The 26,146-nt window shown below is 38.5% G+C and overlaps 1 protein-coding gene and 1 long non-coding RNA gene across 3 annotated transcripts; both read right to left on the reverse strand.

Moving 5' to 3' along the window:
- Nucleotides 1-4,926: 4,926 nt before the first annotated feature.
- Nucleotides 4,927-9,616, reverse strand: LOC127765473 (eudesmanediol synthase-like). Of its 2 annotated transcripts, XM_052290386.1 has the most exons (7): nucleotides 9,382-9,616; nucleotides 7,421-7,703; nucleotides 6,655-7,030; nucleotides 6,170-6,388; nucleotides 5,931-6,066; nucleotides 5,209-5,825; nucleotides 4,927-5,073 (listed from the first exon to the last, which is right to left on the reverse strand). In XM_052290386.1, the coding sequence occupies exons 1-6, from the start codon at nucleotides 9,538-9,540 to the stop codon at nucleotides 5,250-5,252; spliced, it is 1,749 nt and encodes a 582-aa protein (XP_052146346.1). In that variant the 5' UTR covers nucleotides 9,541-9,616; the 3' UTR covers nucleotides 4,927-5,073; nucleotides 5,209-5,249. The 2 variants fall into 2 exon arrangements, with proteins under 2 accessions (XP_052146346.1, XP_052146345.1); XM_052290385.1 differs by having other exon boundaries at nucleotides 4,927-5,825.
- A 7,467-nt stretch (nucleotides 9,617-17,083) lies between these two features.
- On the reverse strand, nucleotides 17,084-17,812 carry LOC127765478 (uncharacterized). The gene is made up of 3 exons (XR_008016124.1): nucleotides 17,722-17,812; nucleotides 17,238-17,621; nucleotides 17,084-17,142 (listed from the first exon to the last, which is right to left on the reverse strand). It is a non-coding gene; the product is annotated as an uncharacterized LOC127765478 (long non-coding RNA).
- Between the last annotated feature and the right edge of the window lie 8,334 nt (nucleotides 17,813-26,146).

Here is a 26,146-nt window from a genome sequence, read left to right on the forward strand (position 1 = left end):
GTATTTTAAATTTTGGGTTGAACATTTCAATTGGAGTTGAGAGTTTCGAAATTGAATTAAACGTTCTAGAATTTAAGTTGAATTTTTTAAATCTGAGTTGAGAGTTTTGAATTTGAACTGAATATGTGGAGAAAGGAGGATGAAGAATAAGATGGCTGAGAATGACATGTGGGGCCCACGTGGACCCCACCATTTTTAATTAATTCTTTTAGTGTAACTGACAATGGGGTCCTTGTTTTTATTAATTTTCACATCAAATTGCTACGTCAATGCCACGTCAGAAGAAGAACGGGTCAATTTAGCCATGTAGGCGCCACGTAAGCTAAAACCACCATCTAAATCACCATGGGATCTATATTGCACCGGTTGTAATAGTTAAGAGACCCGCTATATCTGGTTTTCTAGTTGAAGGATGAAAATCGGATTCGTCGACAAATAAGGGACCACATATGAACTTATTCCTTTACTATTTGACAATTTTCATATTGCATGGGCTACACACATGAAATTTTATGGATTTGGCCCGTTATTGAATTTGATATGTTTTCATGTGTTTGTAGCACTGGGCACATGGGCCCAATATATAGCCCACATGTAGGCTAATTATTATTTTTTAATTTGTTTCAAATTTATATGTACGAAAGTTATACGTACAATGTTTATATGCATATGCGGAGAAAGTAGGGCCAGGGCTTCCTAATGCACGCGCTGCTCTGTGGGGGCAAGTCGTGCACCCCCAACAAGCGTCCCCTATATTACTTAGCGCACCCCCGACCCGCTTAGTGTTAATCTGGTTCAATAACATTTTGTAATATAAATTAACGAAAAAGTGTTAAGTTGAAAGTTTCTGCCAATGTTATGGATAAGGCATACTCAATAGTTTTGAGTTAAACTCGGTGGGGCCCACCATATATTAAGTCCTATACAGAATCTTGCCTCGTATGCGGAAGGTGGTTCAAGTTGAAGTTTAAAATTCGAGTTGAAAGTATCGAATTCCAAGTCAAAAGTAAATTTGATATGAAAGTTTTGAAACTTGAGTTGAAAGTTCCAAAAGTTGAATTGAAAGTTTTAGAATTTAAGTTGATTGCATCAATTTGAGTTAAAGTTTTAAATTTCAGTTGGAAGTTTTTGAAATTTGAGATGAATGGTTTGAAAATTGAGTTGAAAGTTTCGGAATTTAAGTAGAGTTTCAAATTTGATTCAAAAGTTTCAAATTTTAAATATAGTTTTCAGATTTTAGAAAAAGAACAGTAAACACTAGTTTGAGGAAAAAAAACCGCATAGAGGGTTACCAAATTTACGTTTAATTAGATTGTACAAAATGACTAATTAGCGCATGTGAAGAACCCTTGCGCCGCGAGCCTCATGAGTTAAACAAGTTGTGCATATGCACGGAATAGATTTTTCACACAAAGTATCAATGTATTTGGTTTTTATGCTTATTTATTTTGGAAAAAAAAAATCTGAATTACCCCTTGAACTATTGAGGTAGTACAATTTACCTCTAAACCAGTTGTTTTGCACCCCTTACTCTTTAAGCGCCGCCGCTCACCGACCTTGGGTTCTTGGCCTTTTCCCGAGAGAGGGAGAGGGGTGAGAGATGTCATGTGAGCCCACTTGGATATTTATTTTGACGTTTTGTTGCTGATTGGAGTGTCAGGTTCGTGCCACGTGTGCAATCCTATGCCAAAACCACTTCAAACCATGCTCATGGGTAATCCATCAGGTTTAAAGAGTTAGGGGGTGCTAAATGTTTGGTTTTGTGATGTAAGAGATTAAATCATATTATCTCAATAGTTCAGGGGTTAATTTTGACTTTTTTCTTTTCTTTTTCTATGAGTAAACTTTCTTTCTGGGCTAGGGTTAACACGAAGAATTCATTTCCAAATTCATACGCATGAATTTTCTATATACAAAATTTCTACGCAAAGTATCTATGTATAAAGTTTTACGTATAATTTTTTAATTTATGAAGTGTATGTGTATAACTTTTTTAACTGGACAGCATACTGTTTGTTGGCTCAAAGTCCAACCAGAATAAAAAACAAGCATGCGCTGTGGCGGGTTGAATGCCCAGGGAAGAGAGGAAACTTGTGGTCGTATGCACACTGTTTTGTCATTTTTTGCCGCGCACTCGTGATGTGCGCGATTGCTTGCTCATCAGACTGATCTCTATTTATGTTCTTGAGGAGATACCATATAACTGAAGAGAGGTGCGAGGGTAAGTTTATATTTTCACGTTAGATGGATGGATATGCTGTACGGATGAAAGAGGCCGGTGTTCTCAGTTTCTTACGCAAGCGCGCTCACGTAATAACTCATGCATACATACCAAGGGTTTGACGGCTCGTGCAAAGTCACCTTCCAAATGAATAGGTATAGTATGCAGACGGCGAGTTGTGCTGAGGCTGTGTTTAGTTCAGCGTAAAATTTGGATTTTGGTTGAAATTGGAGATGATGTGACTGAAAAGTCGTGTGTGTATGACAAGTTGATGTGATAGAAAAGAACTGAAGTTTGGATCTAAATTTTGGATCTAAACACAGCCTGAGTACTCCAGTAGTTAGGCCGGCCGTTATATGTGCCAATCAGTACTGGAAGTCTGAAAATATCGGTCGATCAGCAGTACACGTATTCACGATGGGAGTGTATGTATGTGAGGCATGTGCCAGTCAGTGCTTGCTGCATGCATCATGCATGCTGGGCCACAGCCTACAGCCCCTACAGGGAGAACAGTACAGGGTGCACATGCAAAATGAGGCCCTCGTACGACAATTCGATCGTCTATTCTTCTTTTTGCTGAAATCGTCGTCCCTGTGCGGCAAGCGGTCCATGATGGACCATTCATGCATTGTCTTCGTTGGTCAATCTCGTCACTACGCGCAAGCGGTGACACTACTTGTACTGTTGTGTCTAATAAATGTACAGGTTCTTTGAAAACAAAGGAAAAAAAACAATTGTTGCACTAGTCGCACATAAATCATCCTACGTATAAACCTGGACCTTACTTTTCATGTATGATATATCTCCATTATACCAACCTGTAGATCGTGATATATCCTGCGTAGACGAACGACGCTGTTGATCCTGTTAATGATATTTTATCAGCTATTACACTGGTTGAAAGATCTTTCTCAAACAACCCACACCCACGCGACTTCACGGTCCACCGAGAGATAAGGCACTCATGTGTCCCACGCCCGCACGTACGGTGACAGCACCTCGTGCTTCCGCTGCTTAATTTCCCTATACCGCGCTCCGTCTCCTCTTCTTCACGGACCACGGCCACACAAAACCTATGTTTAAATGTGCCACTTTCACTGAGAAAACTGCTGCGCCCTGCTAGAAAACTTGCAACCTCCTCTGCCTTGGAGCTCCGTCGCTGCCTTTCCCAAAGCGCCCGATGCCGCAGCTCTCCGCGGAAGTCATCGCCTCCACTCACCTGAGCCGACCCGTCGAGCTTTTTCCCCGTACCGTAGTCTACTACACTAAAAAGCTCGCGTGCCCCGTAGCTTTCTCGACACCACCAATCCGCTCCGATTTCCGATCAACTACCACAACCAAAGCCGATGAATCACCATACTATATATATATTTCTAGCCACTAAACAACCTGAGTGTCAAATCTTATTATCATCTCTCTATGGTATGCATCTTACTGAAGACCCGTGCCTCCTTGCTCAGAGTGTTCGACTTCAGTGAAATCCCTAACCTCACTGAAATTCTATGGATAGCTTAAACACATGTGCTTAGTATTTGTAGGCATTATGATTTAAGTTCTCTACTGGGTAGAATGATGGCTTAAACACATGTGCTTAGTATTTGTAGACATCACGATGTGAGTTCTCTACTGGGTAGAATGATGTACCCGTGAGGCCGTGACTCCGCTTAAAAGCACCTAGTTATTGAGGCAGACGAGAAGAACTGAACAAGCAAGAACCATCATATGCTAGGAAAAGGACGATTTTTGTTTTTGTTTTTGTTTTTGTTTTTGGAGTCGTGACAAAATGCCCTGGGTCGTTTTCTCTTTATTTTTTTTATCACAACCGACTCAATCCACCGGCAAATACAAAGACAAAGCACTACACACAAGAGGTATAGAGCTCCTGGTGGATTAATCTTATTTGTAACCAGGGCAAGTGTGTGAGATGTACAACTGTATTGGCCCCTTTAAATTATATATTTTGATATACCAATGTGTTCTAATATATTTAGAATCTTTTTACTTCTTTTTTAAAATTTTCTTTGTGCTTCAATTGAATTTTCCTAGAACGAGATTTTTTTTCTCTGACAATTGTTTGATAATCATAGATACCTTGTAGAACTATATTCATGACGGTAGTGAACGTGTGTTCTAAATAATAACAATATCATTTGTCCACTTAATTAATAAAAAAATGAACTTGGTGCAGCGATTCTTCTTCTGCCTAGCTAGGTCGTCATAGACGGCAGGGGCAGATCTACAGTAGAAGGGCCGGTGTTAGGCGACACCAACGATTTTCAGCAAAAACTATAGCGAAACTACACAATGATGTAAGTATAATTAGCACACGATGATACCGATAGACACGTTCTGATACTAACGAATCAATTTTCTAGATCCGCCACTGATAGACAGGTGAGTTTCTTTAGCATACATTGGCTATCGCCAATACATATAAGACCTTATTTTATATTTTGAATAGGGCCACAATAATTTAGGATGGCCCTGTTTGTAACATACGCATGCATACCCTAGTATTTATTATGTGGGCGTATAGTGTATATGTTTTTAGATAATGGATAAAATCCAACCTTTACTTCAACAGAAGCTATAGCCACTTATTACATAGTTATTGGCTGAAAAACAAGTATAACAATTTGTAACAAAGAATAAAGAGACGACACAATAATAAATGTCACCATCATAGGAAAGAGAAACAATTTACTCAAAGAATAATCTTATTATTAAAATTCCATCCAAATTTAGCGAAAATTTAAACGGCGGTTGTTTCCAAATTCCAACATGTAGCATGAATAGTCACCATGTCCTCTTCACACATTTGTAGTTGGACATAGAACCGAAGCCAGTATGCTCTGAAGAAAACCGGCATATATGATTTAGTTGGTGTTTTATGAAAAACCATATTAATTCTATTCAACCATAGAGTCTAACATAGAACAGACACCCTAACTAAAATAAAATATATATGTAGGATCGAAGTTACGCACACGATTTGGACGAACACGTCGGCACGTTGCTGTGTGCATGTCTAATACACGGGAAGGGGATCAAGAAAGAGGTTGGAGACGAGACCCTTGAGGTCGCCACCGACGGTGTACCCGTCCCTGCCGCCGAGGTAGATCACCTCCACCGTCCTCGCCAGGTTCACCATCAGCCGCGCCGCCGGCAGCAGGGCGGCATCCATCGTCCCGACGGCGGCGCACTCCCCGTTGATCGTCCTCCACGCGCGCTCCGCCAGCGCGGCCACCGCCGCCACGGCCTCCCCCCCGCCCACGCCGCGCTCCGCCATGTAGCACTCCACCGTGCTCGCCATGTCCCCGCCGCTCTTCCCGATCCTGTAGGAGGCGGTGTCGTTGAGGAAGCGGGCGAGCTCCCCGCCGGCGCGGACCAGGGCGGGGACGGGGACGCTGGTCGCCCACTCGAACGCCTCCTTGGTTGTCGCCGCCGCACCGCCGCTGTCGCGCACGCCGAGCAGCAGCACCGGTGCCATCGCCGGGAAGCCGGACGACATGAGAGAGATATCCAGGTGCTCGGCGAAGCTGGGCATGTACTTGTCGCTTGACCATTGGGCCTCACGGAGGTAGTATTCCGACATCTGCTTGAACTGTGTACATGTATGCATGTGCAGGAAAATTAATCAAAATGTGTGGACGAGGGCACGAATATCACTTTAATATGCCTTTTTTTTTTTTGGAGAACAAGATTTTACCGTAGTTTTCGCGTAAGACATGCTGTACTTCTCATCCGGCTCCAAGCTGTCCTCCATCTCATCAAAGTCATTGAGCAACTTTATGTAAAAGATACGCAAATATTCTGGTAGAATAGAAACCGCACTTTTGTCCCATCTGCATAGATATATATATCGAGGATATATTTATATTAGCTAGATCATTGATTAGTAATGCTCGTTGGCAAATTGACAACCTACTAGGCCATCATTAATTCTACCTCTGCATAGCTTCGTTAAGCTTGTAACACTCCTCCAGGGTGGCGTGGATGTCGTAAGTGTCATCCATCAGAGTCATCAGTTGAAACACCTTGGTGAATATGATCCGCGAGCGAGAGTACTTCTCCCCGTGGAATATGGCACAGGACCAGAAGTAAGACTCTACTAGACGATCTCGAGCGTAGCTCAGCTTTACGCTGTCATAAAGTTGTCTCCACCACCTGTCAATCATATTCACGCACGCACATATTTACTAGACCACGTAATTGTATTTATGCTAACTGTGCAGTGAAGTGAAGTAGAGTAATTTTATGATAGTTTTTACTGACAGTAATATATATTCCACTATCATAATCTGCTGATGAGTAAAAGCAGGGCTATTGCTTATAACACAGTTGCGTGAAGCAGAGAACGACAAGGACAGTGAAGCAAGAAATTATTGTGGAAGAAAAAAAATAATATGCATAAGAGAAACTTAAATGATTACAAGGAGAGGGTCTTGAGCTCCTTGAGGTAAAGAGGTCTGATAAGCTCGAAGTCCAGCCTCGCGAGCTCCAGCACCACGCCGTCGTGCGCCTCCTCCCGCTCGTACTCGGTGATGTAGCGCATCGTCTCCAGCAGCTTGGGCGCCCGTGCGAGAGGGATGTCGAGGGCGCGGGAGACCTGCTCGGCCATCGGCGATCCCAGCTTACCTTGCAAGGACTTGAGGCTCCGTCTCGAGAACGCGATGGCGTCGTCGAGCGCCGCTTCTTCGCCGGGCATGGCGAGGTGCGCTGCGTTGTAGAGGCTTAGCAGGCCCCTTGCGTCCGTGCTCAGGCTTTCTCTGAAACAACCCGTGCTATCTTTGAACTTGTCGAATACATCTGCATGAACAAATTTCTAGCTGTAAGGGTGTACACACTAGTACTATATATGCTCCAGGGATTATATTTATCCAAATGAATCAGAGATGGGAGAGATGTGTGTTCAAATAACAAGCTTTAGATCGAACCTTGTTTGATCTTTGTCGTATTTTAGAATTCATTTAGTGTTTTTTTCACCGTATTTTTTTTCAACCTCAGTTTTTGGACTGTTATATACTGAATTTATTTCCATTCTTTTGATTTTGTGTCCCAATTTATACGCTCCTAGCTATCAATGAAAATGTCTTCTAACTGATTCAGCAATTATATTCATTCTATATCAATATGTACATATATAACAAAATATTCTCCTAGAAAACTGCAGAGAGATTGAATTATACTCCGAGTTACCTGCAGATACCAAGAAACCATGCTGGCGAAGTAGACGAAACCTAAGGGATTCAAGGTGGAGCAGGTCAGCAGCAGCAACGCTGTCGGCGTGCTCCTTATGGTGCAATAATAATACATGCTGTAACGCTACGGTGATCTCGTCGCGGAAGTGGTCGTCTATGTGGAGGCGTTCGAGCACGTCCACTAGCATCACCGTGTAGGCCATACTCGTGGCCTTCGACAGCTTGCAGCGCACCTGCCTCTTTAGCTGATCCACATGTTCCCTCATCCACTTCTCTGACATCTGAAAACATATGCACGAGCAATTAAATCCAAGAGAGCCATAGTTAAAGGGGAATTACATCCATGCGTAAAGTCTCATCTTCAAGTTCATATTATACAGAGACAAAAAAAAAACAAAATTATATACTCTCAAAACTATCATAATTTTTATCATGTTTGTTATGGCTAAAATATAATAAATTTGAGGTTAAGACTTTACACATATGTGCCATATTATTGGAAGTACTTGTATAATTTTATTTTAGATTTTTTCGGGTGAAATTTGTTAATTGGAGTATACGGTGTGTATACGAGAAGAGACTTGTGTGTACATGATATGTTCCCTAGTTAAAGTATCCATGTATTGTCAAACTACTAATTAAGCTATCTAGAATATTGTATATGATCAATTAACAACATGCCATTGAAATTTCACGCAATCTCTTGCTCCTGAACTTTTATAAGATCTCTCACACATCCATTTCATTAGTTGACCATTAGTTAATTGTTAGTTTTATATTTTTTAAAGAAATGGCCATATTTCCCTTGGCATATTATTACTAAAAGTTTGACAATTTACCGAATATGTAGTTTTGGGTTTAAAAAAGTTAGGGCAAAATTACATAATATGGAAGTAATTTCATTGAAATTTTAAAAACTTGTGAAACTCTGCATCAAATCAAATTTGAAATGTATTTTTTAATGAACAATATTCAGTTTGAAAATTGTCAATTTTGTCATAGCCATGTACTCTCTCTGTTTTAATTAATTGACATGTCGTTCTAAAAAAATCTAACAATAAATTAGTAGTTGGCAAATTACATTGCTACCCTCGTTAATTATTTCCTAATCATCTTTCCCAAAGCAAACATTCAAATATCTTGAGACTTATATATATATATATATATATATATATATATATATATATATATATATATATATATGAAAATATTGATGAAGGATAGTAGGGAATATAGATCTCTAGAAATGTTTTCAAGTGTGATCAGAACGACAAAAACGTTTTGACACGAATTAGAACGAAGAGAGTATTCGTCACTATTGTCATTTCATGCAATTTTTTTCAAAAATTATTTAATATTTGAAATTTTGTTTTTCTTATCAAGTGAAAAATTTTGAAATTTTCAAATGTATTTTAGGCACTATATAAAAAAATGAAAATTGTTCTTTTAATTAGAACACTCAACATTATGTAATACATAAATTAGGGTAATATGGTCATTTTAGGAAAAAAATGATCAACTAAAGGAAAGGAGGTGTAGAAATCAACATAGAAGCTCTGCATATAAAAGGGATTCGACAAAACTCAAACATATAAACGAATTAGCTAAATATTTAGATACAAAATGATAATTTTCTCTATAATGTACTCCCTCCGTCTTATATAAGTCGTTTTGAATTTAGTCAAAGTCAAACTACTTTAAATTTGACTATGTTTATAGAAAAATATAGTAATATTTACAATATCAAATTAGTTTCATAAAATCAATGATCGAATATATTTTCATAATAAATTTGCCTTGGGTTAAAAATGTTACTTTTTTTTTATAAATTTGGTCAAACTTGAAGCAGTTTAACTTTAACCAAAATTAAAATGACTTATAACCTGAAATAGAGGGAGTATATTTCTTGTGTGTGCACATATATATTATGTTCAGTAATACTAGTATTAATTTGCATGCCTGTGGGCTGGGAGGGGTGTAGGTGACGAAGAAGTCGCCCCACACGGAGGGAGCACAAGTTCGGCCGGTGGCAGCTGCGGCATCAGCTAGCTGCGTGGTGCCACCTTTAACTGCAAGCACCTCCGTATCGAGAACACTAATCACCTTACTCCCAGACATGAGATTAGCTACTTTTGGTCGGTGTGCTCTAGTCAGTTACAGAGGTCGTGAAACTCTTGCTGCTTTTGGATGGTTTGAATCGATTGGTCCTACTATCTCTCCTCTCATCTCATGGTCTCTATTTATAGACAAATATCCTTCCCGGTGATGATTATTAATGGACCATCTAACCTAATTTTTCTGTTACAAGAAGGTGACCTTTTTTAAGATTTTATAACACTCCCTTCTTTCTCACATACTTATCTCATTGTTTCCATGTACTATTCTAACTTTGATCTCTAATAACCTTCAATAACAAATGAAACTTTTTTAAGGATACAATATACTTTAATGTTACAAAAACTTTCTAAAGTATTTATAAACGCTTTTGAATAGTAAAAAGACGAGTGATCAATCTGAGAACCATGCAATTAATGGAGTATCCGAGGGTGGTCCGGTGGTCCTCGGACCAGAAAAAAATCGCCAACCCAAAGCCCATTTATGGTAAAAAAAAAAGAGATAAAAACAACTCCTATGTGTGAATAAAAGTGTTGGTCAATCGGTTTGGCTCCAGATATATAGTAGTCCCTCACTCATCTGTGTTGTTTCCTCTCCCACACGTGTGCACCGTGCGGCTGCCGGCTAAAGATCCTAGTGAGTGGCGACGGTGGAGTTGCGGACAGCAAGGGTGTTAGGGCTCCCGAGTCTGCACCCGACAGGTCAGGTCCGTCAGGAGATTAACTGGTTGTTTAGGAATCTTTTTCACCCTTCTCACCTCACCATGAATGTAATGTGTATTACAGATTAAGTATGAAAGAAGATGGAAATAATATCGCATCTCTTTTTCCGAAACATGAAGCAAATAAGATGAAGATTGCTTCTCAATCACCTCCTTCCTAGGTTGTGGCAGAAGAGCACACTAAAATCAATCTTCTTCAAACATCTGTAGCTGAGTAAGCTTCTTTTAAGTCAAATTTTATGAATCATGATGAACTTTCAATAATTATATGGGTAAATTCTAGATGTACCATATTTAATAATTTTATATAAGTTGGACTACCCATGCCTAAAATTCTAGATACGTCACTAGAACCATAGAAGTATTTTATACCAACCTTTTTTAAGAACAGCTCGTTTAGAGTTCTTTAAATTCAACCTTACTGTAGTTGCCGGAAAAAAAGGAATCGACCTAGCAAAGGTCGGTCAACGGTGGAAAAAAAGGAATTGACGTAGTTGCCGGAAGAAGCTCGCCAAAGAGAGGTCTTTGTTGTCATCATCGCTGAAGGGAGGCTACTTGTCTACACATTTCCTTTTCTCCATCGGAGGAAACTCGCTGGAGGGAGGTGAAGCAAGCTCGCCACCCGCTATCGTCATCGTCCATTGGGAGAGAAAGGTGGATAAACTCTGTGAGAGAGAGAGAGAGGTGGAGAGAGATAAAGAAATGGGTTGGGCTGCTGGGCTGTCGAGAGTATTCGCAAGGCACTAACGCTCACCCAACAGACCCACCTGTGGGCCATTAGTTCCTGTTAACAAATGGAAAAAAAATGTCCACTTTTGTTCATAGCCGGGTTTAGAGGCTCTTGTAACTATTAAAACGGTAATACCGGGTCAATTCTCACCTCACTAGAAGAAAACTGTAAAACTGGGTCAATTCACCTCACTTGGTAGCCTACACAAAGGTTTCATCATCCTAGCACCTACATGGCACGTTGACCTAGTCTTCATCCAATGTGGAGCCTACGTGATGCAAACATTGCATTAAAAATGTAAATAAAAAATAAAAAAAATAATTAAAAACTAGTGAACCCATAGCTCTCATAAAAAACAGTGGGACCCGCATAGGACCCGTGCGTACTACCTCTAACACATCCATTAGTCACGATGATGGCTTTCTTAAAATAAGGGAGGATGATGAGCCTATGGCTTATCAAGTTATTTCTTTTAAGCTTGTTGAAAATTGTTACAAGGTAACAAATAAATATTCTATGCAGTTTGGTTCATTTTTGTTTGATTTAAAGGAAAACAAGATGAACGAAGGAGGAGGAGCCCTGGCTATTTATGCTACTATGCCATGCACATTTTTTTTTAGAATTACACAGTACAACACAGACAAAAAAATAGTGGGACCCGCATAGGACCCGTGCGTACTACCTCTAACACATCCATCAGTCACGATGATGGCTTTCTTAAAATAAGGGGAGGATGATGAGCCCATGGCTTATCAAGTTATTTCTTTAAGCATGTTGAAAATTGTTACAAGGTAACAAATAAAGATGATGGCTTTCTTAAAATAAGGGGAGGATGATGAGCCCATGACTTATCAAGTTATTTCTTTTAAGCTTGTAACAATTAAATATTCTATGCAGTTTGGTTCATTTTTGTTTGATTTAAAGGAAAACAATATGAAGGATGGAGGAGGAGCCCATGATACTTCTGCTACTATGCCATGCATGTTTTTTTTTTTTAGAATTACACAGTACAATTCAGATAAAAAATAGTGGGACCCACATAGGACCCGTACGTACTACTTCTAACACATCTATCAGTTACGATGATGGCTTTCTTCAAATTAAGGGAGGATGTTGAGCCCATGGCTTATCAAGTTATTTCTTTTAAGTATGTTGAAAATTGTTACAAGGTAACAAATAAAGATGATGGCTTTCTTAAAATAAGGGGAGGATGATGAACCCATGGCTTATCAAGTTATTTCTTTTAAGCTTGTAACAATTAACTATTCTATGCAGTTTGGTTCATTTTTGTTTGATTTAAAGGAAAACAAGATGAAGGAAGGAGGAGCCTTGGCTACTTCTGCTACTATGCCATGCATGTTTTTTTTTAGAATTACAAAGTACAACACAAACACTCACAACGCACGCACACTCACCCCTATGAACTCATGCACGTAAACCCTACCCTTATGAGCATCTTCTAAGACTGGACCGACAAATCTTGTAGATTGACGAACTCACCACAGGCGCCTCACTGTCGATGGGTACGTCGCCTACCAGTGAAAGCATAATGCCGTTAAATCCCGGAAAATTCGTTTCCCATGGGAAGTCGAACTTAGGATCTAAGGTGCTACTAGGACTCTTATAACCACTGGCTACATGCTCTTTTGCTATGCCATGCATGTTGATAATTCATGGCTCTAATTTATATAAGAATAAAGAAGAGGAGACCAAGACAAAGAAGAAAATAGTAGATCGAGGATGTGTTTTGTATTTAAGTTGGTTCCAATCACATACCAACGAATCAGCTATGGTCCTAGAGTTATTGAGTACAAATAATGTGATTAGCTATGCTGTCGCAATTTTTTATTGGTAATCATTGTTCAAGTCATTAGGCAATTAACCAATCATTGTTTGGTCCAATTAGGTGTTCGAGTCATTTTTTTTTTGGTTTAGGCTGGAGCCGGACTTGGTTCACGCTCGCCGAGTCCTAGTCTGGTTCGTACGTTGGGTTGTGCCTGCGTGCACCTAAAAGGCCACAGGTCGGTCATGTACGAAGCAGATTGGATTTTATTTTTTGTGAGGGTTCCTCCACAAACACCAATGGCGATTTGCTGCGCTTTGTCGTCGCCACCACCACTGAGGTTTGAAGGATGCCCGTGTCCGATCGAGTGATCATTTTTTCTTGGATCTGGTGAGATCCTCCATCTTCTGTTCGTGTTTTCTCAGCACGGGTGGAAGAATATATAATTTACCTAGAGGTTTATGTTCCCTGAAAATTCTTCTACTCTCACAAAGAATGTTATTGTTAAGTCCTTTGGAAGTATTAGTAGAAAGGAAAATAAAGGGGGGTGTTGCTTTTTCAGTAAGAGATCAGTGCTTGGATTTCAACAAGCCACAATTTGTTGTGAGGAATTGTAATGGATCAAACCGAGATGATCAATAGTAGAAGTTTTTCTTCCCCTAAGCACCAGGGCAATGCAACCTCTGCTGCAAAAGAAATTCAAGGTGAAGCGCTGACAAAAGGGGATAAATGTCCTTGTTGATAAACCGATGCCAACGGAAGTTGTTGCTTTGAGTGCTGATATTTCTTCAATACCAGGATTGGAAACTACGGCTTGTTTTGATGATCCTCTTGGTGACTCATCCACTGATAATATAGATTATAATCAAAATGGTTTGTCCATGATGGCTCGAGAAGTACAAGCTGGTTGCACTGTTAATGATGTGAAGGGACAACGTTCCAATATTTTTGGGTCATATAGTGTATTATCCGTGAGAATGCAAGTTAATTGTTAATATAATGGAATATAATGGTGGTAGTTTCGCTAATGCTATCGGTTGGTGGTAGTTTCGCTAATGCTATCAGTTTAGATTTGGTGCATGTTTTATATTTGTCTACACGAAAATTTCTGATACCACGCTATTGTATTCAGTGGATGAATCAATTAAGCGGATACACTGAAAATTACTCATAAGGCCCAGGGTCGTATTTTCTATTGGGAGCTATGGGGATAAGGTAGTCTGTGATGTGGTGCCGATGACTGCTGTCACATGTTTTCGGGAAGGTTGTGATAGTTTGATCTTAATGCAATACATGAGGGTCGATCAAATCATTATTCTTTTGTTCATCGTGGAATTAAGCATGTGGTGAAACCGGTGAGTGAAAGAGCTATTACCGTGGAGGTATTTGCTGTTTAGAAGAAAAGGAAATTGGATATTAAAAGTAACTCAAAGATGAAGGCTTTGTTTAAACCGGGGGAGAATGATGTTAGGCCCATTTGATTCAAAGGAAATCCATAGGAATTTTAGAGGATTTCATTTCTATACGAATTTTTCCTATATAGCTCTTTGAATCAAAGGAATAGATCTTATGGAATCCTATGAAATTCTTATGAAATACCTAATGCCATGCAAGTTTTGGAGGAGTTCTAATATGAGGTAGAACCTCATGGAAACTTTCCTTTGAGTCTTTATCTCTCCTCTAATTCCTGCGTTTTTCCTGCGGTTCAATCAAACGGTCATTCATGTGTTTTTCCCGTGTTTTGTAATCCTCTGTTTTATACTTACGTTCCTATTAAAATCCTAAGGGCCCCTTTGATTCGCAGGATAGGAAAAACACAGGAATAGGAAAAACACAGGAATTGAAGTAGTATGATTCTTCAATCCCGCAGGAATCAAAAACATAGGAAAAAAATGAAAGGTGCCCTTTGATAGTGCTATAGGAAAAATACAGGATTTCTCTTCCGGTTTGAATTTGAACAGATAGCCGTTGGCGTTCAAAGCAAGTACTAGCCGTTGCATGTCCTTATATATATTGCTGTAGCTGCAACTGGACATCAACAAAACTAGCTCACCTCACCTTCGATTGTATCGGCCAAGCATGACAAGAGCTCAAACGTGGCAATTCATTTGGTAAGTCATAAATGATTTTTTTTTCTTTTTGGTATGTATGTAAGGATTAGCAACTTATTTGCTTGCTTCTGCTCTCCTATAGATATTGGTAGACTAAACCATCAGATTTATTATTTGTTGTTGATTTCCCCTGTGATTGTCATGGATCCAAGTTATCGACGACGGTCACAGAATGAAGATGAGTTCATGCTTTTTGTTCTCCCTACCATCGAAGGAGATTCGTCACAACCATCATCTAGTAGGAAACCGATGCACACATCAAAACTTTTAGGGGCTTGTCGTGTTAATGAAATCTTAACAGGTCATCAGAGCCTAAGCAAAAGGAATTTTCGCATGGAAGTTAATGTTTTTCGAGCTTTAGTCAATAAGTTGCGTGAGAAACAACTACTTGCTGATGCAAGAGATGTCTCAGTAGAAGAACAAGTTGCTATATTCTTGTATGCACTAGCAAAAAATGCAAGTAATGAGACCTTGCAAGATCAGTTTCAACACAGCGGGCAAACAATAAGCAAGTATTTTGGGGTTGTGCTTGATGCAGTTACACAACTTACATGTGTATATATACGGCCACCTTTCCTACACCCCCATCATATCTTGAGAAGACCAAAATTTCACCCCTTTTTTGAGGTATGAACAGATTCATGTTTTGATTTTTTTTTTTACTTTGAGTTAAACCAATCATTGTACATAAAAAGACTTAATCAAGGTTATATTTGTATTTGTATAGAATTGTGTTGGCTCTATTGACGGGACACATGTACCAATGATACTTCCACTAGACCAGCAAGAACCATACCGGAATAGAAAGCAAACAATTTCTCAGAATGTTATGGTAGCTTGCGACTTCGATCTGAAATTTGTACATGTACATGCCGGCTGGGAGGGATCAGGTTCAGACGCAAGAGTTCTTCAAGATGCACTAAACCATGGTTTTGAAGTACCTCTTGGTAAATTTTTTCTTGTAGATGCTGGTTATGCAAATACAACACAGTTTCTAGCACCGTATCGTGGGACAAGATATCATTTAAAGGAACAGGGCAGAGCTAATCAGAAGCCACAAATTTATAAGGAGTTATTCAATCTTCGGCATGCACAACTCAGAAACCATATAGAGAGAGCAATTGGTGTATTAAAAATGAGATTTCCTATACTAAAGACCGGCTCACACCACCCAGCTCGTAAACAAGTTGATATTTCGGTTGCTTGTTGTGTTCTACACAACTTCATACGCCTGCATAATGGAGATATGGTGTGGCCAAGTAATTGTCGTTTGGAGATTGATCCAGATCATATTGTTGATGTGCCAAATGGAGACGAGAACTATAATGGTGATGTACAAGAATTTAACAACTCTAGAGAAGCTGGGAATAGAAAACGAGATGACATGGCACAACGGATGTGGAACCATTACGTAGCACGAAGGAAATAATATATTGCATTTGACCACCATGGCATTCAAGGTCAATTACTAGTCTTGTACTCCAAGTTTGTCACATTCTACTTAATGAAGTAACTACTTGCATGCACTCCCTCTAAGCAAAAGTATATCCTACTACTATCTGCTTCACAAAAGTACCCCCTTTGTTTCACAAAAGTACTATCCTTCTATTTGCATGCCATCTGTTTCACAAAAGTACTATCCTACTACTTGCATGCCATATGTTTCACAAAAGTACTCACTCTAATGCTGCGATTTCCTTTCTAATCCAAGCCAAGCGTAATGCATCACTTGAAAAGGACAAGAAAACTTCCCTATTATCCTTACCTTTGAAGATATCAGCTGCCACCAATATATCTCCTATTTGTAGACCATGTAAACCTTCAAGCACTGTGATACACTTGTTGATGTTGTAAGGATCCTCCAATTTCTTCTCCTCAATTGCAGCAAATCGATCTATTTCTTCTTTTTTAAGTTTTAGGTATCTCTCATGAAATCCATCATCGGGACTAACAGATTTGATCTTTTGTTTCTTCCCAGGTCGAGATTCAGGAACCTCTGAAGGTGTTTGTGCCGAGCTAGGTGGGACTTTTGTGAGATGGACAGGGGTAGGTGAATGCTGTGAAAAGTCCAAATTGGCTGTCTCAACCTCTTCACCAAAAGGAAATTGCAAACCTGATTCACCTGGAGCATTTGAATTAGGGGATGGTGACTGATATGTATCAACCGCATTTGCTTCTTGTGTTGAATGAGCTGGTGCATTCTTTGTCTTCCTTGCATAATGGTCCATACCATGGCGAGTTCTCCCTTCAGCATAACGACCTGCACAATTATATTCTCCTCACGATCAGCATAACTTGCCTAAAACATTTCAACAAAACAAACAAACCACTGATAAAAAAAAATATAAAGCTCACCATCATAAAGTGGAGCTAAATCATCAAAATATGGGAACGACTTATCTCGCCAATGAATTGCATCTTTGTTCTTGCGATCAGCAAAAGTGTCCCAAACACTTTGTGGTGCACTCACCATCATTCTGTCACTATCCCACCCAAAACCACTTTGATCCAACAAATCTTTAACACTGCGATAATCTTTCTTCAAATCCTGCTCCTTTTGCTTGACTTGGTTGGTCGTAAATGATGTACCGAATTTTGTATTCAGGCGGCAAACAATATTTGTCCATGCTTCCTTACTCCAAGCATTTTGTGTTCGAAAACCTGGCACGTCATGATCTGTTAGGAGCTCAATAAGGAACATCTTCATCTGGTGACTCCATCTGGCTCTCTTTGCCGTCCCTAAATTTGACAAACATTTAACAATTTCAGTTTCAGCAGCAATATGAAACAAAAAAGGTTTGATGCAAACAACAAGTGAAACTGAATTTGCAAATATTACCTATTTCTTGACGCTCTGCAGTCCCATGCTCACTGTCAACATCAACATAAACCTGTGATAGAGGTTGCTGGCCTCGTCGATCGGACAAATTGCGTTGATTTGTCATGGTCATCTGAGAAGAGCCTTTCGATGGCATTGCTTTCCTAACCCCAAAAAAAAAGAAAGAAAAAAGAAATACACAATCCTTATCACAGAGGGATTTACACCTACAGTGCCAATGAAACAAACTAGTTCCAAGTAGTCAGCTTAAAAATTCACTAATCCATAGATCCAAAGTACAGAAGCACTAATAAGTCAATAATAAGTCAAGTATGAAAGCTCAAAAGTGCAGACAAATACCAAATCGATGGCCTTGGTTGCTGCCCTCGATGGCGGACCTGCCGCACGCCTCCGCCTAGCGGAGCCCAACCTGCGCGCCAGATGGATGCTGTGCTTGGTTGCTGCGTGCTGCTAGTTGTTGGGCCGGCGTCCCCAGCGGAAGCCGCATACGCGACTGAGCCGGCGAGCCTCGCCTCCGCCTTGCACCCCCAGCGGCCGGCTCAAGCTGCTGTCTATCTCTATCACAGTTGGCTTTCTTGGCTGCTAATATGTGGTCCTCGGTGTTCTCGTTCCCATCTTTCTCTCTCTCTTTTTTTCTGGAAGAAGCGTGAAGGGCCACGGTTTACCGCCAAACACACAAAAGTGGCGCCAACGACGACGTGCGCACGCGTGGGCGCGCCCTTCTTTCGCGCCAGGAAAGTTTCCAAAGAGGTCAGACCTCTTTCTTATTTTCCTGTGAAAATGAACTAAAGGAATGCAATCCTTAGGAATGTTTCCTTTCATTTCCTATGAATCAAAGATATACATAGGAAAAAATCCATAGGATTGTAAATCCTACAAAAATCCTATGCCAATCCTTTGAATCAAAGGAGCCCTAAGTTTTTCCTATTCCTACATTTTCACATTCCTGCGATTCAAAGGGGCCCTTAACAGTCATGTTCCAGTCATGTGAAAACAGGCCAGCTAGGCTGCAGGCTGAGAAAGGAAATGGGCTGAAAATGGCCTAGAGAGAAAGGAAGGTTTTATTTAGATATTTATTTAAATAAATATTGAAATGATGTTTGTACTACTAAAATTAGCAACTAACCTTTGAAAATTCCAAGAAAATTTCAGATAGTGTAATTAATCATGGATAATTTAAGAAAAAATAAATCCAGCCATGTAATTTTATTTATCACACTTACTTTACTTTACTTGTAAATTAATTTAATTCTACACCTACCTACTTAGAAATACCTAAGTATTCTGAAAAAATTGTTTTTAATTAATTACATAATATAAATATTTCTCATTTTTCTAGTCTTTTCTTCCCGTTGCAATACACATGTAATTTTTCTTGTTTGTGTAAGAATAAAGAAGAGAAGGAGACCAAGACAGAAGCAAAGTGTACAGGATGTGTTTTCTATTTTAGTTGGTCCCATGCATATACCGACGAATCGGCCAGATCCATTTTTATTGGTAATCATCGTTGAAGTATCTCTCTCTCTCTATTCCTCTCCTCCGAGCGGGAGTGGGAGCTGGTGATGACGATGAGGAGGTGGCCAGGAGCGGCTCCATCCCCGTCGCCGCCCGGCGCCGCAACACTTTTGCGCTTAACCCCCTCCACTTCACAGCACATTTCATATACCTCCTTCTAGCTATAGTGACACTCGAATCAAAAAAAAATTCCCCAAATCCTTCTTCCCTCTCAATTTTTCTCCTTACAGGTATAGAAAATGCAGCTCCAATTAGCAATTGCCATTGGTCTGCGCTCCACGATGACCTTATCCTTGCGCAACAGGCACTTGATCACTGGTACCTTCTTCCGGCGACTGCAAGACGAGAACGAGCATGGAGAATCCATGGGGATGCCGAGCATGCAAGCCGCACTACGCTGCCTCCCGTTGCTACTCTGGCCGCACCGTGCCACTGCTAACCTCGCCGCACTGCGACACCTTCTGCTATAATCTCGCTGCCTAGGCGACCATAGCTGCTACCTTGCAACTCCCGCCACTAACCCTTGCAGTCGAAACCTTAGCCGATTTGAGGATATTTGGGGGGATTTGGGTCTGAATACACTGGTCCGGACAAGTTATGTGAGAAGGTATATGCAGAGGGGGCTTAGCGTAAAAGGGTTGCCTGTGTGGCGCGCCATGTTAGCAGTTAAACGCAGTCAAAGGATGATTGGACTAAGGATGGTACATTAAACCAAGTTCATGGATCTAAACGTGTAATTTTCAAGTTTACTGATCTAAGTGACATCACTGCATAAGTTTAGGGATTGACCATATATTTCACTTAATACCAAATATTGGTGTCTCTATGAAACATGTCCATCTTTTTACTTATACATATGCTTACCAAGCAAATTCTACTACCCCGTCTCAAATTAGTAGTCGCTTTAATTTTTTTTCTTGTAACGTTTGACCATTCGTCTTATTTAAAAAATTAGTGCAAATATAAAAACGGAGAAGTCATACTAAAATACTTTTGATAATAAAGCAAATCACAAAAAAATAAGTAATAATTATATAATTTTTTGAATAATACGAAAGATTAATATTACAAACAACAACTCGAAGCGACAAGTATTCTGGGACGGAGGTAGTATAAAATAAATCACGATGAAACAACACAAAATCAATTTAAAAAAAATAATGATAAAAACCCATAAAATCAACTTCAAATTTAAATTTGAACTTACAAAGATAAATATAAGACAAACTGTATGATAAGGTTAAAATGTCTCAACGTCGTGCGATTAATTTCCCTGCTGTTGTGCTAGGCGTACGTGTGCAACTCCGTATGATTAATACTCCCTCTGTTTTTAATACATAACACCGTTGACCTTTTAAGATATGTTTGATTATTTGTCTTATTCAAAAAATTTATATAATTATTATTTATTTTATTGTGTCTTACTTTATTGTCAAATGTTCTTTAAGTATGTCTTAAAAGTTTTTATATTTGCGTGAAAATTTTAAATAACACAAATGGTTAAAACGTTTATCAAAAAATTAAATCAACAGCGACGTATATTGAAAACGGAGGTAATAGTACGTAAGAAGAAATAAGTATGACCATAGTACTTGCTAATATAAATGATTAGATAAGAACTTCAGTACTGAGGTTAGCTTTAGATATTTTCTTTACGAACAAGAAAACGAATGTAGTGACTAGTAATAAGTACTTGTGTGGGCCTTGCGGCTGCTTAGCGAGCCCGGTCATAGTTCAAGCATGCATGACATTAACATAGACACATATATAGGACGAGATTGCTGCTGTACGTGCTTGTTCAGGTCACGCGTAAGTCAAAATTTGTGCATACAGCTTTCTTCTTTTCGATTTCGGTTTTAACTTCAGACTATGCTTGCACGGCTGCTTGTTTTTGTTCTTCCTGCTATCAAATACTTCCTCCGTCCCAAAATAATTTTATTTTTCATCAACTTACTTGTCTCAAAATAACATCAATCCTCAAACAACCATTGTATTAAAGTTTATAGAAGTGAAGGACAAATACATTAGGATGTGTTAATTAAAGTGAAGAAAAAGTACATCAGGATTTGTAGTTAAAGTGGATGACATTTTAATCTTTTTGCTTTTGTGTTGTATTGGTATTGTTTGTGATGAGTGAAAATGAAATTATTTTGAGCTAAAAAGTAGTACTACTATCAGCCAACTTTGACTGGCCTTTCGGGTAAAAGATAAAAAAAAACAGACAAATACGGACAAAGGTCCATCAGAGTGAGTCTTGGCGCAACATCCTGGTAGCACAACACATGCATGCATCATTTCATTTTCATGGCTGCGATGATACCCAATTGCAGTTACCGTACGACATAACGGAAGAAAAGATCGAGAAAAACTAAAGAACCATCAATGTCGGGAGTACACGATAGCTATAGCTAGCAAGGCCAACCTGCAACTTTAGCGTGCTAACTACTCCTTAAAGAGGTACGTGCCTTCTAATATTCAAAACAAATTAACTTTAAAACTGTAAACTGCATGATTATATAAACTAGGAAGGTTCTACGCGGCTACTTTATTTATTTAATGTTGGTTGAATTTTTATTACGAATATTTATGTGGTTGATTTTTCCTCTTGAAATATTAATTCATTAACTCTATTCTAAACATGTTTTCATCAATAATTTGTTTGGGGCTAATTTGTATGTTGGTTATTTCATCAATAATTTGTTTGGGGTTAATTTGTATGTTGGTTATGAATTTCCTGTAGTTACTTTTGCAAAAAAAAAATTTCTAAATTAAATTATTGTGTCACAACAATTGAGTTGGTTACTACTTCCTTCGTCCCAGAATATAAGCATTTTTAGCATAGTAACAAGTTAAACATTTTTTACTTTGGCCATTAATAACAAAAAAATCAATCATGTAAAATCGATGTTACTAGATTTATCATTACAAACTATTATAATATGCAACTCTTTTTATTTAAAACATCTTATTTTTATAGATATTGTTGGTTAAAGTAGCATCTCGGATACTATGTAAGGATCTAAAAATACTTATATTTTGAGACGGAGGGAGTATAAAACTATCATTTGTCCTTATGTGTATATCTTTTTTTTTTTGAATATTTAGCATATCTTAATTCTAGAGTTTCTGACTTAGTAACATTTTTTTTTGTCTTTATGGACTTTAGGAGATATTAATTGAAGATAATTTCTGTTGAAAAATTTTATAAATAGGAAAATTTCATCTAATTAAAAACAAACTTCTATTTACTTATATTCTCTCCTTTTTATATGCTTTCTTATTTTCTTTGAAAAAATGAATTTAAACTGAAATAAGACCAAAGTTTAAGTGTAGATATATCACTTCAAAATGTTTCATCTTCATAGACTACAGTACACGTTTGTTAGGGATCGATTATTATTATAGTATTATTTTATTGCATGAATTCTCATATATAAATACAATATGATTTGTGTTCCCTAATTAAGCAAACTTAGTGTGGAATACTACATATCTTGCCTATTTAATAGAAATCATGGAGGAACAAACATGACGTGTACTCCCTTTGTTCTTTTACTTATTATTTAGTACATTAATATCAGTTTGGTATGCTTTGTGTTCCCTAATTAACCAAGCTTAGTATGAAATACTCACGTACCATGCATATTTAATAGAAACCAAAGAGGGAAAAACATGATGTGTACTTGCCCTTTGTTCTTTTATTTATTATTTAACACATTAATATAGCCTCCAAAATATAGAACTTATACATGGTGTTAAATAGTAATGGTACTTTAGGTTAACCCCGTATGGGCCGAGTAGACTGGACCCTACTGTTGATGTGAAAACACGTGGCCTGAGAGATCTACTTAACTCCAGTATAGGTCCAAAACTTGTCTTTGGGTATGCTAGCGTGCCAGTTGATTTGATCCTACAATCAACAAGAAACAAAGACAAAGAAACCGCGGTTAAATCCATAAACGATAGCCGATCGGCTAGATGCCGATGACATATCATTTATCTTTGAGCCGATGTCATATATGCATCGATCGACAATCGTTGATAAGTAAGAAAGAACTAAATCTACTCGATCGGCTGTAGATATTAACGATATATAGTCCGTATATCGATATATACTTAAATCAAGTGATTGGGATAGATCGGTCGCCATGCCGAGACAGTATAAATCACTTAGATCGAAATATATATTAATAATGAGACTATATATGTTCATAGCATAGCCGATCAGATAGATCTAGCATGTATCGGCTAATACTTCGATACCACTCTATATTGAGATATTGAAACAAGTAGAATATATCAAACAAGGGCCTAATATACTTAAGTGCGACAAGATCTTAATATAAAGGGCAGATTTAACATGTCAATCGAGCATATAAGATAAATGTAGTTAAATCAGATAAGATCGGCTGAAACCCCGATACTACCCTAATCAGCAACCAAGAAGCAGGCTAGAGATTGAGATTCTAATCACGACTCATAAGATCAAACTCAACTGATGCAGCTATAAGTATGAAAAGAAAAACAATATCTAGACAATCAAGCCGTTGTAAGTGTCATAGAGTGGTGGATATCCTATATAATCTAGGTCAACATCGATGTTTAACCTAATCGGTTGCCCTCTACTGGCAGATGTTAGCCGATTGTGGGTTAGAAAACGATATTGCCGGAGATTATATAAGATATATGATAACTCGACGAATTACATAAACAAGATTAGAGTATCATAAAGATGGAAGCACTAATCCCGAGAACGCAAGCCGCCATAACAAGTTTTACCTCTTGTTGAAGATCAAAACCGATGCAGCTCAACCCAAAAGCAAGAACTCATCGAAACAAAACGAAAGTAAAAGGGTGGCGATGCGCCGAGATTGTATTGAACGTGTGTTAGTTTGACTACATGGGGCTCGGGGTCTATTTATACCCAACAATTACAGAATATGTCCATATCGGACACGACTCTTATCTCTAACAAACTCTAAGATACCATAAGTCTTTGCGGCAGACTTTTGCCTAAACATATTTCTAAGAAAATTATATAAAATATCCTAATTAATAGATACAATTGCCTTCTCAGAACTCTATCCATGCGTGGCAATCATCATGAAGCACATCAAACTAAACCGACAACATATGCCGCTTCATATTGTCGGATTCGGCTCAATCGGCTAACCTCGTCCGACTCGAACTCTGCCGATCTTAGTCGTAGCCGATTCGGACTTCAGCCGATCCTTACTCTGTTTCCGGAACGATTTCTATCTCGAATTCTATCTCGGTTTCTTCTTCACCTTCGATACTTAGATTACCAAATTTGGTTGTTAACACCTACATGGTAAGCATACTTATATGATGATATAATCCATATTCCTAGTTTTTTCATGATTTTTCATAATTCTCGAATACCATGCAAAGTGTCAAGCTAAGATAGGACATGTTACTTGTTCACATTATAAATCTAATTTGGTTTTCTTTAAAAAAATTCTAATTTAGTCGTGCATATTTGTGAATTTATAATGTTTATATAGCGATATACTATATATTATCATCTTTTTCATAATTTTGACGTCTGTTTGGATTGCATGAAAAAAAATAGGACCTAAAATAGTAATATAGTCGTGAATATTTGTGAGCTAATAAAAAACTTTTGAAAAAAAAAGTACTACTTGTATAGTTTTGGAACCCATTAATTTAGTATAGCTATGATTAAGAAGTCGTCACTAGATTGAACCCACATCATCTCTCTTTTCTTTGACATCGATGATGCTTTTGCTATTTAGATTATCACGTGATCTTTCTAGCCTACGCGAGTCTTCTAATTAAGGTTCAATTAAAATAACTCCAAACAAGTTGTACTAATAAAACCATGCTATGAAATATTATAGAATCTCACAAAACTTATACTCATATCCCTATATAAGTGATACGCTATGGCCGGGCCTCCTTTGTTTGAGATTATGATAGCTTATAAAAAAAAGGGGCGAGGTCACAACAAATAGATTTGTTTTTTTTTATGAAAATCGATGCACAATGGCGACACGAATTTAACGTGAAAAACCCTTGCGATAAAAAAGCCACGGGCACCGATCGGGAAATTATCAATATAGGGAAGTTGGATACAAACGCATGGAATACATACATTGGGCTATCACACCCTCCCTGTACGGCTTACAAGGGATATATATAGGAGAAAGTAGGAGTCCTAATAGAGTAATAGGAAACTAATCCTATAATAAAAAGTTCTATTAGAAAACTAATCCGAATATATTGTGGGCCAAAATTCGGATCACATATTTAACAATCTCCACCTTAATACGAATTTCCCTTGTATCATAAAAATCTTCAATCTCCAAACAACCTCATGATGATAAAATCAATGTACGCCAAATAATCACTTGGACTATAATTCATAACGCCCTTGATCCAGAAGAGGTAGACCATGCTTCAAACTCGCCATTGGAAATATATAACTCCTGAATCTATTGGTATAAGCCTGTGTGCACCAAACATATACGCGAAAACTGATGCACAACCAAACTCGCCATGGGCATAAAATCCTCAATCTGCTGCATGAATTTATGTAATCCTAGCAGAAATGCGAAACTCTTGCACTCAAAACGAAATACTTAGATCTCCTTCAAACGGAAGTAGCAATTCCGCCGGAAATTTTATCCACACCCACGTGATCTGGACATGAACCTTCTGGCTCCCTCTCGACGACTTCGCTTGTATGTCCTGAAACTGATAGACTGGTGTACGATGGTATTAGTTTCTCCTCCTCGCGGTAAATACCCCACTTCAAAACATCACTTGCCATAATTAGAATATTGCATCTCAATTCACGAGCGGTAGATCAAACCTCAAACTCGTCCTGGGAATAAAATCCTGAATCTGTTGGTATAATTTGTGGAAC

Source organism: Oryza glaberrima, chromosome 3 (assembly GCF_000147395.1).
Source record: "Oryza glaberrima chromosome 3, OglaRS2, whole genome shotgun sequence".
NCBI classification, from domain to species: Eukaryota; Viridiplantae; Streptophyta; class Magnoliopsida; order Poales; family Poaceae; genus Oryza; species Oryza glaberrima.